The 22,210-nt window shown below is 36.8% G+C and overlaps 1 protein-coding gene across 10 annotated transcripts in view; it reads left to right on the forward strand.

The window, feature by feature from the left end:
* Window positions 1-22,210, forward strand: part of KDM4C (lysine demethylase 4C) — a 433,616-nt gene that overhangs the window by 239,579 nt on the left and 171,827 nt on the right. For all 10 annotated transcript variants that reach the window (XM_047064763.1, XM_047064764.1, XM_047064765.1 and 7 more), the window contains 3 exons: window positions 2,061-2,299; window positions 4,691-5,004; window positions 8,131-8,239. In XM_047064763.1, the coding sequence (XP_046920719.1) occupies window positions 2,061-2,299; window positions 4,691-5,004; window positions 8,131-8,239 (662 nt within the window). The remainder of the gene's footprint in view (window positions 1-2,060; window positions 2,300-4,690; window positions 5,005-8,130; window positions 8,240-22,210) is intronic.

The raw sequence follows: 22,210 nt of genomic DNA on the forward strand, positions 1-22,210 counted from the left end.
ATTTAATCCCTTGTTTTTGGACCTGTAGCTTATTTGTAGCTTTTTTTCCCCCATTAACTAAATAACAATGTAATTTCAAATCTTTGACCACAATTCTGGCATTTATTTTATTACTCTGACATTTATTTTCTGCTATTTTAGAATTGTAGTGGGTGGAAGAAACTTAAGAACGCGGAGTCACACTTCTGCATTTTATAAGAGATCTACCTGAGGTGCAAAATTAGTAGCAAAAGTAAAACTCAGGTGTTCTTATTTTACCCTGCAGTTTACAGCAGTGATTTTCAAACTGTTGGTTTTCAAATTTATTTAGTAGGTTAGGAACAACATTTTTAAATTAGGAAGTAAAGTAGAATAAAAAGTATCATAGTCCTTCCCTGCGGTAAGGGTAAGTATTAATTCATGATGTGTGAACATGTGTGTACGTGTGTGTTGTATCACTGTCTAAAATATATAACTTAAAATTGGCTGGTTGTACTAAAAAATGTTTGGGAAATACTGATATAGAGAGTCATTGCCAAAAAGCCTACCTGTGGGAGGAGGCAATAGTCAATCTGAGTTCAGAAAAAACACCAATAGAACATCTTGAGAATTGTTCTTTAATGAATAGAAAACACAATACTTTAGGTGAATGATCTGGTCTTCTAGTTACTAACTATAGTGGCCTTTTTGGGTTGACAGAGAACATAGATCTATGACATTGGACAGATTTGAAATGCCTTTTCGTAGGTTAAAATAATCAATGGACTTTGCTCACCCAGTTAGAAAGCCTCATGTTTAGAGGGGGTCATTGATTATGCACAGCCTTGTGGCTTGATCCTAGACTTTTCTGCTTTCCAGGAAATTTAAAACAGGGAATGATTTATTGAAATCTCAAAGAGAGATCAACCATGTTATTTTACAAGTACTATGCCATTCGTGATGTGACAATTTCCCACGTTGCCTATGCATGGGTTTTCAATAAAAATGATAGTGATGATGATGATACCAGTACCATTAGAAGTAGAAGTCAAAGCTAATTTATGTTGGTTATCCTTGGCTACTCCCTCTATCTCAGAACCTTGCCCACTCTGACTTCTATAGTGCATAGTGTTGTGGGGTGTGTGTGTGTGTGTGTGTGTGTGTGTGTGTGTGTGTGTGTTTGGACATGGAAATACATGTTGCTTAGATTTTATTGTAATTATTCTTAAATGATAGTGTTGGAAATGTGTCTTTTTTATGAGAGAGAGCCCGTGTGTGCATGCCCTGTGAGCAGGGGAAGGGCAGAGGGAGAGAGAGAGAATCTTAAGCAGGCTTCGTGCCCAGCATGGAGTCCAACTTGGGGCTTAATATCCTGGAACTGTGAGACAATGACCTGAGCCAAAATCAAAAGTCAGATGCTTAACTGACTGAGCCACTCAAGTGCCTCAGAAATGTGTCTTATACAAAAGGTATCTACAACAAAGACATCAAGTGACTTTCTGGAAAATACTGAGAATAAGACAATTAAAATGGCATCCGCTCTGAAAACAAGAGTTAGATATAAGATGTTAAATACATATATTTAGCCTGTCTCCTGTCTTAATTCCTTTAGCTAATGATGATTTGGCATTTAATTTTAATGATTTTCATGCATACTTCAGAATTATGCAAAAATCAGGGATGTGTTCACTTTAGAATATAAATAATCTATTCAGATTTTAACAGCAGGTTATAGAGATCCCCTCTTTTCCTTTTGCTTTCTTCATTGATTTATTTTCCCCATGTCATCATTTTTCACTTTATTTTTATTTTCAGACTTCTTTTAGTATTGTTATAAAATGTTAGCAATGGCATTTTCCCAATAATATTTAATAATCAATTATTTACAATTGTTTTAATTTTCACTTTTAGTAAATTGTTATTAAAACTAAGATTTCAATTTCAAATCTAATCTAATTGTGAAGATTATTTTTGCATAATGATGAAAAAGCTATTAGTTTTTTCACTTCTTTCAGTAAGTGATAATAACGTTTGTATTGGTATGTGTTTTATCCTGTCCACTGCAAACATTCTGCTCTGACCACAGTGTCTCTTGTTAATAGTTTCCAGTGCACTGGTTCTTACTCTAAGAGGCTTAAGAATGAGGAGGATGAAGAAGTGTCACCTGCAGTTGATAGGGTGGAGGGCCTCACCCCTGACCAAGACCCAGAAGACCTCAAGGTCAGTGAAAAATCAGAAGAAGCAGTGAAGATGGGGAACACAGAATCTCCTTTAGAAGAAGAGGCTTCTGCTAGCAGGAAGCAGCCAGATCAGAATTCATCAGATAATGTCAAACTCTCAGGTGAGAAACTGGCTAATTATGTTCATGTGTAAGTGTTGAGGTGGTTGATCTGGTGCCTTAAATCTGTGCTCTAGGATTGGTATCTTACTTTTCCACATAGCTTAACCAGTGGAGCATCTAAAGCTATGGAGTAATAATGAGGAGGCCAAATGATGTTGTAAAAGTCAGGAACATTACTGCTATGTGTGATGGAGTTCTGAGGCAGAGTGCCTATTTGGTGTAATAAAAAAAAGATTCTAAAATGAAAATTTTTTGTGGGGGTGCAACTCAGTTTACAATATAGAATACATTTTTGGAAAGCTTCTCTTAAATCACATGCAATGGTAAAAACCAATTATAGATAATTCTTTGCAGATTCTTAGCTTTCAACTTAATTTTAAGAAGAAAATAAAGAATAAGTTTTTAAAAAATAATAACGAAAGTCATTTAGTTTTGTGAAATAGTAGGTATAAGCCCCCTGGCTGTTTCTCTGTACTAAAGTTATCATCTATACCTCTCAACTGCTTTGCTTTTTTCCCCTTAATAGTGTATTTCTCTGAAATCGCTGTATCTATTTGATATTTGTTTTTTTATCCTTTTACTAATTGAGCTTATTTTTTATTACTATTATTATTTATTAATGTTTATTTATTTTTGAGAGAGAGAGAGGGAGAAGGAGAGAGACAGAGCACAAGTAGGAGAGGGGCAGAGAGAGGGGGAGACACAGAATCTGAAGCAGGCTGTCAGCACAGAGCCCAACACAGTGCTCGAACTCACGAGCTGTGAGATCATGACCTGAGCCAAAGTCAGACACTCAACCGACTGAGCCACCTAGGCACCCCACTAGTTGAGCTTATCGGTAATTTCTCATACTTCTCATCCATTCTGTCTTTCAATTGTGAGACTCCCCCAAATCTAGTTACCCACTCCTGCTTCCTCCTTGTTCAAAGTACCATTATCTCTTTAAATTTTTAAATTTTTATTTTTGAAAGAGATACAGAGAATCCTAAGCAGGCTCTGTGCTGTCAGTGTAGAGCCTGATGTGTAGCTCAATCCCATGACCCTGGGATCATGACCTGAGCCGAAATCAAGAGTCAGACACTCAACTGACTGAGACGCCCAGGAACCCTGTGGTACTGTTATTCTTAACTGGACCATTGCAGAAATTGCTTCCTAGTTATCCATGCTAGTTACTTCTCCATATGGCACTCATAGTGATCCTTTAAAAAAATGTAGGTGAGGTCTTGTCCCTTCTTTCTTCATACTCTTATTCCACTTAGAGTAAAAGAAAAAGTCCTTATCATCGTCCAAATTTGATTCTCTTCTGCTTCTCCATTTTCATTACCTTTGCCCTTTAATATATGTATTTAAACAGGTTAAATCATAGACTTTCTTGTAGGGAGTTCATACTTTATTGGAGAGGTAGACAACCATATAATTACAATCCAGTGTGGTAAGCACCACAAGAAAGAAGTCCTAGAGTGTTGCTGATATACCAAGGAAAGACTCCAAACAGATTAGAGGCTGGCCTGGCAAGGTTTCTTGGACTAGGTTATATCTGAATTAATTTGTGATGAATGGATAGAAGATTGCAAGGTGAAAAAGGTGGGGAAAGGAATAGCAAGCAGTGCAGAGAACACAGTTATGCTATACATATGGATTTTTTTTATAGTCCCTTACCATAGTCTTTAATCACACTGGATTTAATTAAGTACCTGATGGGTCCCTGGGTGGTTTAGTCCAAGGGCACCCAGGTTTATTAGTTCTGTTGCTACATGGTTCCTTGTATTTTGACCTCCAGGTTTTGAGATCTGGCAGAACACTTAAGTACAAAACGTGGCCGGATTAAGCATCAAAGCTAGTATGTGATATGTGAAATGATGCTTATGAATATTTATAAGGGAGAGAGAGGGGTAAGTAGAGATGGCAGTGGAAGAGACTTGCTCATAATGTCCTTTCCCCTTTACATGCCATCAGTGTGTGATACAGGACCTAGTGTAGGACATACTTCTTATTTGGATCTGCACAGCCTTGCATGTATTCTTTCCATACATCCTCTGAGCTGGAATGTTTCATTAGTAGCAAGCAGCTCTTAGCATCATATTTCCTATTTTTAGAAAGATTTCAAGTTGCTATTGCTTTGGATAAGTATCATTATTGTACTTACTTTTGACATTGGTCTGCAGCATAACCCCTTTTTAATCTCTTATTTTGTCTGTAAGTATATTCTTTTGCCAAACTCCAAGATCTCACCTTGACAACTATGAAGGCTCCATGGTGCTTTAGTGACATTTCCCACTCATATCTGTGAGACTTTAGAGGGGAGTTGAAAGACAGAAATTTAGGTGAGAATTACTATATAGTAATAATTCAATGTAAAATTTACTAATAGTCTTTTGTTTCACTCCTCAGGAAATAGTTGCTTAAGCACATCTATACCAGAAGAAGTACAAATTAAGGATGACCAAGCCTATGGTGTAATTCTAACTTCAAATCCCAGTGAAGCTGATGATTCCATATCTGGTGGCCATGTGACATCCAAGGAATCAGACCCACCCAAGCTTCCATGGCCAAAGTTACCTGAGTCATGCTTCTCAGTGGCAGAGAGTAACAGTGTGTTGATAGAGGGAGATGAGAGTGATGTGGAGACCCGCAGGAGTGGCCTCGAACCTGGGGAGATCCCAGTGATCCCCAGGGGAGAGAGAAATGGCCTCGCTGTCCTTGGTGTATGTGGCAATGTCTTCTTCTTCTTTTTTTTTTTTTTTTCTTCTATATTTATTGTGTAGTGGAGTAGTTTCTGAAAGCAGCATGATGTGCATTGAAATCTTGCTTTAGGGTGGAAATAACATTTCACATTTACAGGTCTTAATCATATTTCCTTCAATGACTGGAAGGTAAGCCTTTTGTGAGCTCTGGTTCATATGGTGATAATTTAGAAGCATGGAGCTTTTGGCTATATGCTGTAGCTTAATTTTCTTTCTCTTTAACTTTTTCTAAAATTGAACTTTTTTGAGATAGATTCATATGCAATTATAAGAAATAATACAGAAAGATCTTGTGTCCCCATTTTCCCCCAAGAGTACCTTCTTAGAAAACTATAGTAGGACATCACAATGATACTGACAGGTAATGGTTCCGTTACCTGTAATATTAACCACACTGGAGATGATTCACCTGCAGGGCTCTGACCTTCTCTTGCCACCTCTGGGTCCCAGGTTTCCCATAGCCTCTTTTAACTCGCTTGGTTGTGCTTTCCCTTGACTCCTCTTGGGCTCTAATTCTAGGAGCTGACTGACCTCTCTGGTCCCACCCACTGCCAGAAACAGGCCTTTTGCCTCATGGAAAATTCAAGACCCCTCTTGATTACAAGCCACCCCATCCTACTCTTTGCTAGGGCCTCCCTGTTTTTCATATGTTCTTTTGTGTTTGTATTAAATGCTTTTTGTATAAACTGTTGCTTTAACCAGGAGATTGTGAGTAGACCAGGCAGGTTCTGATTGTGTATAGTTATTGTCAGAATTCATTACCCTATTTTGACCTGTACACCTTGATGAGGGAATTCAAGGACACAAGTAAGAAAAGCCTCAATTGTTGGGACTGACAAATTGAACTGGTCACTGAACAGGCCCACTTCTTGATTGCTCTTGCTCATTTCAAATCACCACAGGTCTTTTCACATCTTTGAGTAACAAGGGAGTTTAGATAAGGAAATCAGCTTGGAATACTCTGTTCATAGTAGTTTTAGAATATCAAATAAAATATAGATAATTTGCTAATATGACCCAATAACTTTTACCATTTTATGCATGGTTGTTATCCTACTGAACTATTAAATATTTACCCAAAACATAAGAGGAATAGGAAAATATGGTCTAATTTATTTGAAACAGTTGCTAAGGGAAATTTGAAAATAGTATTCACATAATAATAAACAAAATTTACAACTTAATATCACCTGGGGATTAAGTGCAGCTGAGCAGATACTGGGATTCTTTGCGGAATGGTGAATGAGTCAAATGCCTGTTTAAATTACATTTACTCACATTCTTTAAGCTGGAATGGAACTGAAAGTACCTTTTCTGTTTCCTTGTTTTCAGTGGAGGTAATTCTATCCTTGGTGCCTTTAACCTTCATCCTTATCATTTCACTGAACAAAGACTGCTTGCATGGGAAAGCAAACACTGCTGTTGAGGCCTGGGTGACTTGGTTTGCCCCTTGTCAGCATTAGCTGTGTCATGTTCTTTTCTCACACCGTGGTGTCAGGCAGACCTTCTAAGCAATATGGTCCCTTTTCGTTCTTGTATGGTTTTTACTGATGTTTCTTAGTATGAAGTGTAATGCTGTGTGCATGCTTGCAGCAGTCATCTTTAGTCAGTCTTCCCAAGAAATACTGAGTTATTTTTTGAACAATGTCTCTGTCCATCTCTCTGTTCATCTATAACTGGGCTTCCTGCTCTTCCTGGAATACACTGACTATGTCCCCATATGCATACTGTTCCTGCTGCCCCAAATACTCCTCCGAGGCCAGAGAACTCCCACAGTGTACTCAAGACTCTACTCAGATGTCTCCTTGTCAGAAAGGCTTTCTCTGATACCCTGTATAAAATAACTCCCTCCCATCTCTTTTCATGCCCTTTTTTTTCCTTTACTGCATATTTCTTAATAGTACCAGATAAATATATACTTTTTACTTTTTTATTGTCTGTGCCTTTCTCCTCTATAATGCACATTTCTTGAAAGCTGGGACATGGTGTAATTTTTTCTGCTGTAGTTCAGCTCTTAGAACAATGTGACACATAGTGAGGACTTGATAAATATTTCTTATTAATTTTTAGCTGGTATAAACCACAGATAAATCTCATCCTATATTACTTTGACATCCTTTCTTTACTTCCATCTTTGATTAGAATGTTGCACACATTTTCTTTTAATCCATTTTGATTTCAGATATCAATGTAGTTTCTCTACTTCCAGCCACTGCTTCATCAACTTACAGGGACATTTCTGAGACTCATTTCTTTCCTAGTCAACTGTTGATACAAACCCTTTAGTTTCAAAGTCTTTCTCTGAACACCTCCCTCCTTCCCATCCATCCATCCATCCATCCATCCATCCATCCATTTTCCTTCCATCCTTCTTTCCTTTTGGATTGCATGGGCAAGAAAGCTTGTTAAGTAGGTTCTATCTGGAAGATGTCAGGGTGCATATGTCTTTTGCACATACCTTTGGGAGGAAAGTATAGTTTAGAGAGACCCAGATGAAAAATTTTACGTAAAATTTAAGTGGTTTCAAGATGACAGTAATGTGCTGTATTAAAAAAAAAAAACCTTAAAATCTTATTTGATCCTCAGAGAAGTGGTGATTTATTTCCGAATGGAAAGAAGTATCCAGGCTCACTGTAGCATTAATGCTATCTGAGTGAGGATAGAAAGCAAAATAACCTGCCATATAGTCATGTGGCTAGCGTAGAGGTAACCCAATGCTACGGTTCTGTATTGTTACAAATATGTAATCCTAAATTTTGATTAGTTTGAAAGAACTTTTGAAAACTTGCTAAGTTCTGAGTTAATTGCAAGCTTGATAAGCTTACCCTATACTACACATAGTGTTTTAATGTGCGGTGGAAGGATAGATCATTGATCTCTTGGTAAAATAACTAATAGAATGGATTCCTATTTCTTTTGACTTAAAGGCTTAAGGTTTTTAAAATAAAGGACTAATTCTCCAGGAGGTAAATAAGTATAATAATTCTTTATAATTAAATGGTCATAAATTGTTGTGAACCATAGTTTTCCATTTAAAACAAGTCTTTAACTGTGAGTATTTCTCCTCTATTTTTGCTCTGTGACCAGAGAATAGAGGGAGAAACCAAAACTGCTAAAAGTTGGCGCCATCCACTTAGTAAGCCTCCGGCAAGGTCCCCATTGACTCTGGTGAAGCAGCAGGCAACAAGTGATGAAGGTGAGTGTGTGATGTTTCTCAGTGTTTATTCTGTGGATACTGTATGGTATTTAGCAGTCATTCTGTCTGTTTGTTGTAAGAAACTGGTCTAAAAAAATTGCTTGGTAGAGAGAAAATTTGACCAAGTTGCAAATACATACCATAAAGAGATCATAAGTAGTAAACAGTTTATAGACAAAAGGAATTTGGATTTTAAGGGTAAATACTTGCTCCACTAGTCTAGCCATGTTCCTAGTCAAAGTCTTCCCATTTTATATGATGGGATAAAATTAATCTTTTCTGACATTTGCCTTAGGATATTCTAGAGGAAGTTGGGAATCATTTCCCTAAAAGTGTCAAATCTTGGAGTCACCACGCTGTTGCTTTTTTACATTGTCTTTATTTTTAACTTGAATCCTCCAAAATTATTAATATCATCTTGTGTAAGAAACTATGTGCAATACCTGTGTATCCAGTTATGCCTGGTGTGTGGTGAAACATCTTTTCTCCTTAATAGATTTTACTGACATGACTTGATGTGAACCAATTTCTATTCCTGGATGTAATATTTACTTGTTTGTTTTACCTGGTTACCCTTTTTACCTCTTTCTCTCTTTTTCTAAAAATGCCTTTTTGTTGTCTTCAGTTAAATATCAGATCACTGACTAGCTATTTCTTACTTGCAAGTGTTTCATAGCATCAGGGGGGGACCTTATTTTTTCCATCTTTAAAAAGATCAATTTAAAAAGGTTTTCTATAAAAAGCCCGCCTTCAAGGTATTGTCTTTACTGGAACAAATTGTTGAGGTCATATGCCTGTGAAGATGCTGTCAACATAGTAATGTGAAACTTGGGGTCAGTCTTCTTGTTTAGTTTAAATACAGTCATTAGAGTAGACATCTGTAGCAGATTTATTTTTTTATTTTTACTTACTATCTTCTTTTATACCCCATATTTAGTTAGGAAAAAAAGATGATCAGTGTAGGGATCAGATCATGATTGTAGCATTTTCTGTAACACCAGTCGAAGGTAAAATTCTGTCTCTAGTAACAGAAGTAATGAAACATAGTTGTATTTATTTCCATATATCATCATGTTCGTTTCTTCCTTCTCCTACTTTGTCATACCCAGCACAATCCATTTTCCTCTTAGTGTCAAGATAAAGGACAATTCTGTATAAGGTAATTACTATGTTACTTACAATACTTGTGAATTTTAATTATCCTTCCCCATCATCGCCTATGTTTAATACAGCTTTTTGGAAGGGAATCAACTATATTAACATACAAGGAAAACTGCTTTTTCCCATGTCATTATTTTCCCAGGTCGTTTATTTTGATGTGGGCCATCTAAATTGGCTTAGAGTTTCTACATGGAGAGCAGTTCTGATTTCAGTCAGGATGGCTTACAAAATTTATAAGCGAATTGGTTTAACAAAGTTGTCTCAAGGGTTTAAGGTTAAAATGTCTTGCTGCAACATTGGTGATTGTGGCTTTTGCAGTAGCATACTCTGTATTTTAATATGTTAAGGACATATTAAAAGGATCCTCTGAGGATTTTTGAGAATTGAAAAGAAAAAAAATCGGAGAATTTTAGTGATGAATAAATACTTTTACAAGCTTCCAAACTAACAATGGGGGGAATATTCTGTGTCCTGGAGTAAATTATATTTGACCCTTGAACATCACATTTGAGTTGCATGGGTCCACCTATGAGTGAACTTTTTCAGTAAATACAGTACCATAAATGTAGTAAATATAGTAATATAGTTTTTTCAGTAAATATAGTACCATAAATGTATTTTCTCTTCCCTGTGATTTTCTTAATAAAGTTTTCTTTTCTTTAGCATACTTTATTGTAAGAATATAGTATATAATACATATAATATACAAAATATGGTTGATTGTTTATCTGTGAGGCTTCTGGTCAACAGTAAGCTATTAGTAGTTAAGTTTTGGGGAAGTCCAAAGTTATATGTGGATTTTCAACTGCGTGGGGGGTTTGACCCCCCTAACTCCTAAGTTGTTTGAGGGTCAACTATATTTATATCATGGGGCCCTTGAATGTTATCTTTGCCTTTTGCCTCTGTGTCTGGTACTGTTGGAAGTGAATGAGCATCGTCATCATTAGAAAATGATGAACGGTGGGATTAGTGCTCTTTGGGAGCACACAACTCCAAATCCAGCTTCTTTTAGGAATTTCCTACCCTAACTACTGGGCTCCTTTTGCATTCCTCGTACACAAGTAAGTGTGTATGTGAGTCAGGAGTATAACTAGGTTAGAGCATCTGAGAAATTGTGTCTCTAAACAGCAGTCAGTATCCTCTGTTGGTAAATGAGCATTTCTCAGTTGAAGCTTGAATTTGACTCCTTAATAGAAAAGCAGCAAAGGGGAAAAATACTGATTCAGCACCTCTGGGAGTTTATGTGCAGGTAAGAGATAAGAGTCATTTCCAAGTTTGCTCTTCTCAAAAGACAGTGAAGTAGCTCTTTGATATTCAAATGACCTAAAACTATAGAGACCATTCTGGTTAGTGGCAGATCCAATAATTATAGAATCAGCAAGGACTTCCTGACTCTCAGCCTGTTCTTTCCTGGAAGATTTTCCATGCTTACCAGCAAAACACTGGTTGTTGGTGGTAGAGCAGAGAGGTGATACATAAGAAAAGAATGCCATTTAGAATATAGCATCTTTACATAAAAACTAGTATCAAATTCATCCTTTTCTCCTCTTTCTCCTTCTCCCCCTCCTCCTTGCCCTGCTCCTCCTCCTTCTTCTAGTGGAAAAAAATTTTAGGTGTATACTGAATTTTATTATTTATAATTGAAAAGAAATTACTAATCTCTGGTTTTCTTTATATATATATATATATATATATATATATATATATATATATATGTTTTTTTTTGAGAGAGAGATTGAGTGTGCACATGCACACATGAGTGGGAGAGGGAGAGAGAGAATCTTAGCGGGGCTTGATCTTACAACCATGAGATCATGACCTGAACTAAAATCAAGAGGCAAACACTTAACTGACTGAGCCACCCAGGTAATTTTCTTTCAGCTGAAATGTTTTCCATTTACATTTTTCCTTAAGTTAGGCAGCTGCACAAAGTGATCCTGAAACATGGATTAATATTGTATATTTTTTTCTGTATATTAATGTAATTAAACAAATGTTGAATTAAAATATAAACTTGAAAGAAAAGCTCTTGGGTGGGTCTCTTTTTTTTTTTTTTGAAGCAATTCTTATGTGTTCGTCTCCTCCTCTTGTAATTTGTCAATATAATGGCATATTCCTATTCTCCAACTTCAGCACTTTATGGCTGAGTGCCTGTAGGGAAGGTGAGTGTGTGCAGCATGGATGAACCAGGCAGGCTCTAAGAAGAATACTCTTGCTTGACCTCAGGAGTACTGAGAGTGAGGGGATGGACCCACTAGAATTAAGCTTAGAAATCTGCCACAGTATTTCTTTTTCCTTGATTGATGACGATGCATGCTCAAAGGCTCTCACATATTTCCCTTAATATTCCAGCTTTGATATAGGATAAGTGACTTTAAGGCCACCATGATCCAGTACTAGCTTTGCTCTCCAACTTTGTTTCTCTCAACTACCCTCCATGAAACCTCCTTCTCTTCCGTTTAGACAACTTTTTTTTTCTTCCTGAATATAATCTACTGCTTTTTATTTCCACATGCTTCCCCCAACTATTGCTTTCCCTGTGATACCCTTTTCCTTCTTGGAATCATTCTCTGCTCACCACTTACTCCTTTCCTACCTCTGCTGTCCTATTATATCTATACTTACTTGGCTTTGGAATGCCACTTGTCACCTTATATTGTGCTTCATTGTCTGTGTGTCTGTCTCCCTGCTCTCATTCCTTTCATCTTGCCTCCCCTGCCTAGTCCAAGGTTAGTTAATCACTGTGGCTTAAATCACCTCTGGATACAAGAGCAGGAAAGGCCTGGTGATCAGTAACTTTGAAATCGGCCATTAGTCAAATACTTTAATATTTAATACGCTGTCATATTAAAGGAAAATGTAAATTTCAATCCAGGAAATATTCTCTGTAAGTATATATGTATGTGAAAACATGCAGTTTTAATTAGCTGGAGAAATATATATGTCAGCTAACCCAATTTTGTATTCTGACTGTATTAGAATTTTCTTTATCACTGTGCCAAATCCTAGGATGTGCTCAAAGTTAAAATGAAGCTGATACATTGTAGACATGGCCAATGCTTTGGAGACCTGAGGGCTCCCAGAGTAATGATATTCCCATTGGGATAGTTACTTACCTAGCACCTCAGTTTGTATATGTATTTGTTGCCTTTCTTCCCAGTTTGAAGTCATTCCAGATGCAAAAAATTTTAACTCCTCATGCTTTTGCTGATTAGGATTTTTTTTTTGACAAGTAAAATATTCATGTTTTATTGTTAGTAGAAAGCAAAACTATACCATCTGGGAGGAAAAGACATTTTATATGTGTATATATGTACATATATAAATATATATTTATATATACTATGTTATGTAAGCATTTTGAAAGAGATACACTAAAATGGGGTTTATTTCTTAGTGTCACGTTTTTATTTTTTCTCTGTTTTCTAATTGTTCCCCTTTACAGCATGTGTGACTTATGGCAACAAAGTACTGAACTTTCCTTTTCTTTTTATTACTATTTTTTTATTTATTCTCAAGTTATCTAACATACAGTGTATTCTTGGTTTCAGGAGTAGATTCCTGTGAATCATCACTTACATACAACACTCAGTGCTCATCCCAACAAGTGCCCTCCTCAATGCCCATCACCCATTTTCCCCTCTCCCCTATTCCCCCCATCCACCCTCAGTTTGTTCTCTGTATTTAAGAGTCTGTTATGGTTTGCCTCCCTCTCGGTTTTTATCTTATTTTTTATTCCCTTCCCCTATTGTTAGGGTTTTCATCAGCAGACCTTTAACTGTGCTGACCTGGACTCCAGACCTTCTGCTACGCTGATATTCTGAACATGAATTTTGTCAGCCCCCCTGCTTGACCCCTCATGGTTCATTGTTTGTTCTCTGAAGCTCTCATCCTGCATACATACATGTGTATGTATGCATTTCTTTCACATTTACATTAGTTTCCAATGTAACTTTTCCAGCTTCTCCTACTGTTGACTTTCAAGATGTTTACTGCTTTTGTACTTAGTATGCACATAAGTCCCTTGGTGAATTGATAAGGTTAATGTTTTTAAAGTAAGTACAAACTAAGGGCAGCCCTGTAAACACAGAAGAGATGTCATGAACATGGTAGTGGCTAATGCAGTACTACTTTACACAATGATGTCCACCATTGTTGATGGGTATTGGAGTTGATGCACTAATGCTGCCAGTGGAGTTTTCCTGGAGACTGTGAAAATAAAATTGAAAATTTATAAGAAAATATAAAAGATTCCTGGGGATCCTGGGTGGCTCAATCACTTGGGCATTTGACTCTTGATTTCGGCTCGGGTCATGATCCATGGGTCGTGGGATCGAACCCCACATCAGGCTCTGTGCTGAGCATGGAATGTGCTTAAGATTCTCTCTCTCTCTCTCTCTCTCTCTCTCTCTGTCTCTCTCTCTCCCCCCTCTCTCCCTCTGTGCCTCTCCCCCGCTCAGTCTCTCTGTCTCTAAAATGAAATAAAAGAAAATATATACAAGATTGTTATCAGGTGATTTTAATTTTGCTTTCTATGTTGGTTAATTTTGCATATTCAAACACATTTCTTATAATTTGGGCAAAAAACTATTTTAAAGAGACATAGAGTGTCAAGGTGTGATGGGTTAGATTACCAAATAATCTTACAGTTACAAAAGAACCAGAAACAATTGATACAATAAATCAATGACCTTTATAACATATCAGGGACAAAATCATGGAAAGTATTTCTCCATGTCTACAGTCATGGTCACTTGGCTCCAGTTCTCTGTTAACTGTGAGATCCTCCATGCTTTGGCAGATGTGTTTACAAAGTAGTGATCATAGCAGCATCTGCCACATGGAGTTGTTTTGAGGGTTAAAAGACTACTGTAAAGCACTCAGAATAGTATTTGGCACGTAACAAATGTTTGTTGTTGTGATATGGTTATGAGGAGCAGGTGGAAGGTGATAGCTGAGCTCTCAAGAAATGAGAGAAATCTAGAGAGCATTCAGAGAATAATGACATGTAGATTGGTAGGAGAGAGCTAATACTGTGGCTATTTGGGGGAAATATGCCAGGACAAGAGTGGAAGCTTAGAAATCAGAGTTAAGACCTCATAGGATTCCTCAGACACACAAAGATGGACTCTCAAAATCCTGTACCCTTTATTAAGGGTGTACTAGGGAAAAACAACCTGAACTGACCATAGTCACAGGCAGAGGACAAGAGGGCTTGCCACCTGGGTCTGGGCTTGAGTGGGGAAAGGTTGATAGCATAATAAGAGAAGGTCACCCTACAAATTTTTAACCATAGGACTGCCATCAAATGTATACCTCTTATCCCAAGTCAGAAATTTAAAGTAAAAGTAGGGTCTGGCTCTTCATGTTTCCAGGGCATTGAGCAGAAGCAATTGCAAAATCTTATGAACCCACTCTGAAGTGGAATCTGGTTTACTACTGGACAAAAAATAGTCTGACTAATCTCCTGGCCTCACTGTCCCTTATCAGCTTTTTGACTGAGCTTGGCCTCAGTTTCTTCTTGGGTGAAACATGAGGATTGGTCACAGATGATCAGGATTTCTAATTTAGACACTCAGGAATGGATTTTTGGCATTTCAGATACCCTGAAATGACACGTGGTGATATGTTAAACTCATCCCCAGTGGACTAAATTTTTATTTCTAACTGTTCACCTATAATTTTTTAATTTCTAGAGTACCATGTTTACCCAAGTGCAAAGGTGACCCCACCTACAAGTTTGAAAATTGACAAGATTCAGATTAAAGCCTTGCTATGGCTCTAATTTTCTCTAATCTGAACTGTCTGTATAACTCTTTATAAATCAGCAATTCAGCAAGCAGAGTATGGTAATGAGCTGCTGTGCATCTCTTTGAAATTAATGACAGCTTAGACCCTGATCCCTATCTCTGTAATGTCTGCATGCCCTGAGGGTTAGATTAGGAGTGTATTTCAGGCAATGTTACAGCAATTTATTTTTTTGGACAGTGTGTCTATATTAATATCATAATTCATTTAGTAATGAATTAAATATTTAAATATAGAGATGGAAAAGATGGAAATTGCAGCTTTAATTATAGATTATTCTTGGTGCTTGACCACTAGTTAACCCATTTAACCTAGGTTTTCAGTTATTTTAAAGAATAAAATGTATACGTTTAAGTACTCAGGAATGCAAGTCTGACAAAATTTGATTTCTTTACCAAATGGTTTTCTCTGTTTCACACTCCTTTTATTAAAGTGCTCATGTTTATGATGCAATTGCATGCTAAATCGGTCTGAAGCACATTTTCCCATAACTAGAACTACCCACTGATTTCACTTTATTGGTGATTTTTGTTTCCTTTTGGGATTGCCTGATATTTTCTGTGGTATTTTCTGAAATTTAGCCAGTGCCCTTTAGTCATTGTCAGTACTGCTAGGGTATAAGCTGGTTCTTGGGCACTTTGCAATTGTCCCTCAAACAAAAGGATATTATTTAGAATGGGCTGTTTCACTTTACCTTTGGTAGGTAGTTGTTTTGGGGGAGAATTATGCCCTCCAGTCCCTGGCATGCTGCAACTCCCTCCTTTCTAGCAGAATTGGTATAGATTTGCCACTCTTCATTTTATTTGTTTTATTTCAAGGATTAAGTGGATATCCTGACCAAATTTAATAGTGATGTCTTTTACTGACTCAAACTTTACAAATATTATTTAAGTATTAAGTTAGATAACAATTTTATTTTAAATATTGAGAGCACCCTTTTGTCTCTTTGTTTTGCCAGGCGGTAATGGGTACATGACTCTGTTTATGTTGGACAATCTGAAACCCTGTTCTGGTCTCTCCTTTGGCTGTTAATAGCCATGTGCCTTGGAGAACAAAGAAAAGTCTAAGGTTCATCATATGTTTTCTCATCTGTTTGATGAAATGGTTGGATTAGTAGTACTAGAGTTTTATTCAAACTCTAAAGTTTCATTCAAACTTGAATTCTATGAAAATATAATAGAAGAGTATCCTCTGTAGTCTCTTGCTCCATGTTAGCCTCTCATTGAAAAGCAAAATGGTGAAATATAAGAATATCCCTCATCCACAGTGTTTCCCCTCTGTAAAAATTCTCTGCCCATTTTAAAAAACAAATGCTGTTTTATGACTGTTGCATGTCGTGCTCCAAATGTTATTAATTTTTACATAATGATCTCTTTGTTCCATCAATTCTTATTAGCTTGAGGTAATATGACACTTTCATAATAAGCATGGTTGTATTTTTGTCTGTTTAAGCAATAAAACAGCAACTTCAGCAGATTACTAGGTAGATTGGCTTGGAATGTGTATTGATAGGTCACAGCCAATGTTTTCCTGCATTATGTGGACATAAAACATTAAATGTTGTTGGCACTCAGATTTAATGGATATTTTATCTAGCACTCGGCTGTGTAATAATAGTTGGACATTGTCTGTTTAGCTTGATTTCACTGTCAGTAAATTCCATTGGCAGCCCCAATGGCGTTGACTTTTTACTACAATATGGGGAATAAAAATCAAAAACACCTTCCTCTTGTTATGCTAGTGGCTTCATAAGGGTTTGATTGAATTAGAGGGAAAAATCCTAGCTTTTAACTTATATGGTTGCTTTCTGTATATTTTAGAAAAATCTTGGAACTTTTCTAAGCGACAATTGGCATCAAGTCTTATGATTGGGTGTCTGTGCTGAAAGTGCTGGGATTGTAAAATGATAGTCAAGACTTTGATTCTTTTGAATTCATGTGGATATTGTTATTCTTAAAGTCTGGTAGAAACATCTGAGGGACAGCTTTTGATACTACAATTGTGTGGTTCATTCCATTCTTTAGAAAAATAAATTATTGTATTGGGTTGAAATGTGTGAAATTGCTAATACTGTATTTGATTTTTTTTATCTACAGAAACTGCAATTTTATAGAACTTAATATATTGCTTTATATTTCCTTATGCTTGTACACAACCCACTTTCCCTGGAGACAAAGATAGACCATTGAATTATCCCATATGCTATACCATATATTCTGCATTTCTATTTCCACCTTTTGGTTGTGAAACTGACTATGAAGATCAAGAAAAACCATGAAAAGTTTGCAAAATTTACATAGATTTTAAAATTTAATTTTATCATTACTTTACTGTCTTCATTTTCTTTGTTTTGCCTCTGACTACTGAAAACTTAGTGCTGAGCTGGCAGTGTTGTGCAGGCTGATACTTGGGGACCATCATCCTGGATTTTAAGAGGGGACTTTTCACTGCTGGGGCTCCGGGTGGGGGTTGGTTAAGTGACATGTCAAAGGCTCCTAGGGAGTGAGTAGGAAGTGGCTCACTTTATCATAATTTTAATTCTGTATATTATTGTGTGTTTTTTTTTTCCTTTTCTCTTTTCTGGTTCTTAGTTTCCCACTTTAAAAAAAATTATGAGGTAACTTTTTAAAAAAAATATGTATCAGAGGGATCTCTAAAGTCTATGCTGATATTCCATTGTTTTATTATTCATGTTTTGTTGGAGAAGCATTTTCAAGATTGAACCATGTAGTGATTTTTTTTTTTTGCTGTGCTAATAAAAAGGAGTAGAAACTTAAGGAAAAAAGGTTTGCTATGATATGTGGACATGTTTGAATATTACTCACATATTGCCATAGTTGCTAATGTCTTTTCTTGAGGAAACATCTTTATAATGCTTGTAAGTAAGTTAGCCAAGGATCCGGAGTAAGAATCTTCTTGGGAGAGAACACTGAGTACAACCTCAAGAGGGGCTTAGTGTGGCATGTTTGAAGAACAGCAAGTAGTATAGCTGGCAGGACCACCTGATGACTTTGGATGTGGGACGGCAGAATGAACATTTACCGCCTTGTCTTCTTACTTCTGTGCCTTCTCTCAAGTAGCCAGTGCACTTGTTTTCCTAGTAATTGGTGTGCTGGAAGCTCTGAATGAAGTTCTTTCTGTTTCCTTAGCAGCTGTTTGATCTGCTGTGCAATTCCCGTGTCGGTGCTTGGGTCAAAATGTCTCAGGATTCTGCTAATCTTTAACACAGATGACCAGGGCTGACCTTTAGCTAAGGGGAACTTTTTTGGCAGATAAATTGCAACATGCTAGTGGTTCTTTGCTTAGAGATCTTATTTAACCAGTTTTTTTTCAATATATGAAATTTATTGTCAAATTGGTTTCCTTATTTAACCAGTTTTTGAGTTTGTATTATAGATGCCATTAATGAAATGGTTTAAGAAATTGGAGATTTCTCCCAAGAGAAATTTTGAACTGTTTGAAGGCAAAAGACTTGTTGTTTTTATTTCTAATTATCAGCATCTGTCATATTGCCTAGCACATAGTGAGATTCATGTGCTCACTCTTTTACTATCTTTGATTTGATGCTTGGAATAAGCTCCTTTTGGTATCATGTTGCCAGCTAGTTTTTCCAAAGATAGGCCAGCTTTCTTTCAGGAGTTTTCTTTTCCCCATCCCTACCACAATGTGAGAATTGACTTTGCTACTTTCTTCCTATTGAACACATTATTAGCAATTGTTATTTATAATTCTTGAAGATAGATGGTATTATCATCATTATTACTGTTGAGAAAACTGAGCTCAGAGACTTTGATTCACTTGTCCAGGACCACAGACTGGTAATTGGTAGATGACAGGCTTTAAATCCTACCTAGTTTCCAAGTTTATACTTTTTATTTTATCATATTTGCAACCCCTGATAACAGCCCCAGTCCTGATAAGAGAAGCTGAAGTGAGCACATATAAATGTCTAAGAACCAACCATCTCTGTTGACAGAGTAGACCATTCATAGTAGCCCTTGTTGTTGTCCATGTGTATTGTAAGAATATATACATATGTGAAATATAAGCTAACTTTCTTAAACAAGTAACATTGGTAATCCCAAAGTTCTCCGTGAAACCTACCTCCCCAGAAGCACTATTAAGTATCAGAGTATTTTTGTGTAATAGAAATTTTGAAGGGCCATGCTTTGGAATGTTTCTGTTGTTTAAAACAGTACATTGAATGAGTTGGAAAACATCATTTTGAAATGTTTTTGAGATCTCTATTAGTGTAATGTTATGCATAAAGAATAAAACTATGTCTATGCATTTAGTTTAAGAAGTGCTCTGCAACCGAAATAGCAGAATTCTGTTACCCATTATTATGTTCATAGTTTAAGGGATTTCATTTTTTCTTAATACATAATTTAATTTATCCTTAATGTCAGTACTTCCCAGGAAAGCCACACCTAAAAATCCTATATTTTTTTCTCTTTTCTACTTTTGAACACACTTTTACAAACCTTCAAAATTCAGTGATTTATAAGATCATTGAAATACAATTTGTATACAGATTATTAAATAGTTTGGGTAGGAACAATAAAGTTCCCAAGTTTGAATTTCTTTGTTTTTTTTGAGTAGTTCACTTGTGGCCTCAACATCCTCTCCCGCACTTTCTTCCAGGACATTGAAACCATATATAATGCCTCCCAGGACTGAAATTTTGCTCAAGTACCTGAAAGATAACAGATGCTGCTGTGCTCCTCATAGCAGAGAATAGTGCTAAACCAGCCAAAACACATCACTGGAACATAACCCCAGCAGCAAAATGGTTGTGGTGATTGGTAAAGGGAAATTGTACTATAGTAGAGTAGATGACTTTCCCCATCTGCTGGATTCCATCAGCAAGTCCTGGCAACACCCCTTCAACAATGGCCCAAGTATTCTTCTGTTGAGAAATCCACTTACGCTAGGAAGCAAAATCTGTTAAAAAAGACTGTACTGAGGAGTGAATGAATCTGACATGTATCTGTTTTTAAACTGTTTTCCCCAGTTCATAGGAGCTACCTAATATTATTCTGACTGCAGGTTTTTTTTAACTTTAAAGATTGCATATTTTTATAATTACAAAAACTTACAAATTCCCTTTTTTATTCCAGATATTTAAATGTATCTTTATAGAATTGACATTATTCTCTCCATATAGTTTTGTATCAGTATTTTGTTTATTAATATAATATTTATATTCACTTAATATTATATATGTGTTTGTATTTATTATATTTTATTAATACTCTTTATTTTTTATTTTTTTTTTCAATTTTTTTTTTTAATGTTTATTTATTTTTGAGACAGAGAGAGACAGAGCATGAACGGGGGAGGGGCAGAGAGAGAGGGAGACACAGAGTCGGAAGCAGGCTCCAGGCTCTGAGCCATCAGCCCAGAGCCCGACCCGGGGCTCGAACTCAGGGACCGCGAGATCGTGACCTGAGCTGAAGTCGGACGCCCAACCGACTGAGCCACCTAGGCGCCCCTATTAATGCTCTTTAAAAACATCATTTATAATGCTGGCATAATATGGCCATTCCATAATTTATTTATATATTTTTAAATGAACACTTTTGGGGGGATACTTTTGTAAAGCACATTAATCTTTTTTATTAATCATAAATAATAGTGATGTTTTTAACTGGGAGAATAAAGGCTTTTTTCCCTGAAAGGATAAATCTTTTTTTTTTTTAAATAAATGCTTATTCATTTTTTTTTTTTTTTATGAAGTTTATTGACAAATTGGTTTCCATACAACACCCAGTGCTCATCCCAAAAGGTGCCCTCCTCACTACCCATCACCCACCCGCCCCTCCCTCCCACCCCCCATCAACCCTCAGTTTGTTCTCAGTTTTTAACAGTCTCTTATGCTTTGGCTCTCTCCCACTCTAACGTCTTTTTTTTTTTTCTCCCTTCCCCTCCCCCATGGGTTCCTGTTGAGTTTCTCAGGATCCACATAAGAGTGAAACCATATGGTATCTGTCTTTCTCTGTATGGCTTATTTCACTTAGCATCACACTCTCCAGTTCCATCCACGTTGCTACAAAAGGCCATATTTCATTTTTTCTCATTGCCACGTAGTATTCCATTGTGTATATAAACCACAATTTCTTTATCCATTCATCAGTTGATGGACATTTAGGCTCTTTCCATAATTTGGCTATTGTTGAGAGTGCTGCTATGAACATTGGGGTACAAGTGCCCCTATGCATCAGTACTCCTGTATCCCTTGGGTAGATTCCTAGCAGTGCTATTGCTGGGTCATAGGGTAGGTCTATTTTTAATTTTCTGAGGAACCTCCACACTGTTTTCCAGAGCGGCTGCACCAATTTGCATGCCCACCAACAGTGCAAGAGGGTTCCCGTTTCTCCACATCCTCTCCAGCATCTATAGTCTCCTGATTTGTTCATTTTGGCCACTCTGACTGGCGTGAGGTGATACCTGAGTGTGGTTTTGATTTGTATTTCCCTGATAAGGAGCGACGCTGAACATCTTTTCATGTGCCTGTTGGCCATCTGGATGTCTTCTTTAGAGAAGTGTCTATTCATGTTTTCTGCCCATTTCTTCACTGGGTTATTTGTTTTTCGGGTGTGGAGTTTGGTGAGCTCTTTATAGATTTTAGATACTAGCCCTTTGTCCGATATGTCATTGGCAAATATCTTTTCCCATTCCGTTGGTTGTCTTTTAGTTTTGTTGGTTGTTTCCTTTGCTGTGCAGAAGCTTTTTATCTTCATAAGGTCCCAGTAATTCACTTTTGCTTTTAATTCCCTTGCCTTTGGGGATGTGTCGAGTAAGAGATTGCTACGGCTGAGGTCAGAGAGGTCTTTTCCTGCTTTCTCCTCTAAGGTTCTGATGGTTTCCTGTCTCACATTTAGGTCCTTTATCCATTTTGAGTTTATTTTTGTAAATGGTGTGAGAAAGTGGTCTAGTTTCAACCTTCTGCATGTTGCTGTCCAGTTCTCCCAGCACCATTTGTTAAAGAGGCTGTCTTTT

Source organism: Lynx rufus, unplaced genomic scaffold, assembly GCF_022079265.1.
Source record: "Lynx rufus isolate CCGP_SWC_20201006 ecotype Redwood Valley unplaced genomic scaffold, mLynRuf1.p SCAF_10, whole genome shotgun sequence".
In the NCBI taxonomy this organism is placed as follows: Eukaryota; Metazoa; Chordata; class Mammalia; order Carnivora; family Felidae; genus Lynx; species Lynx rufus.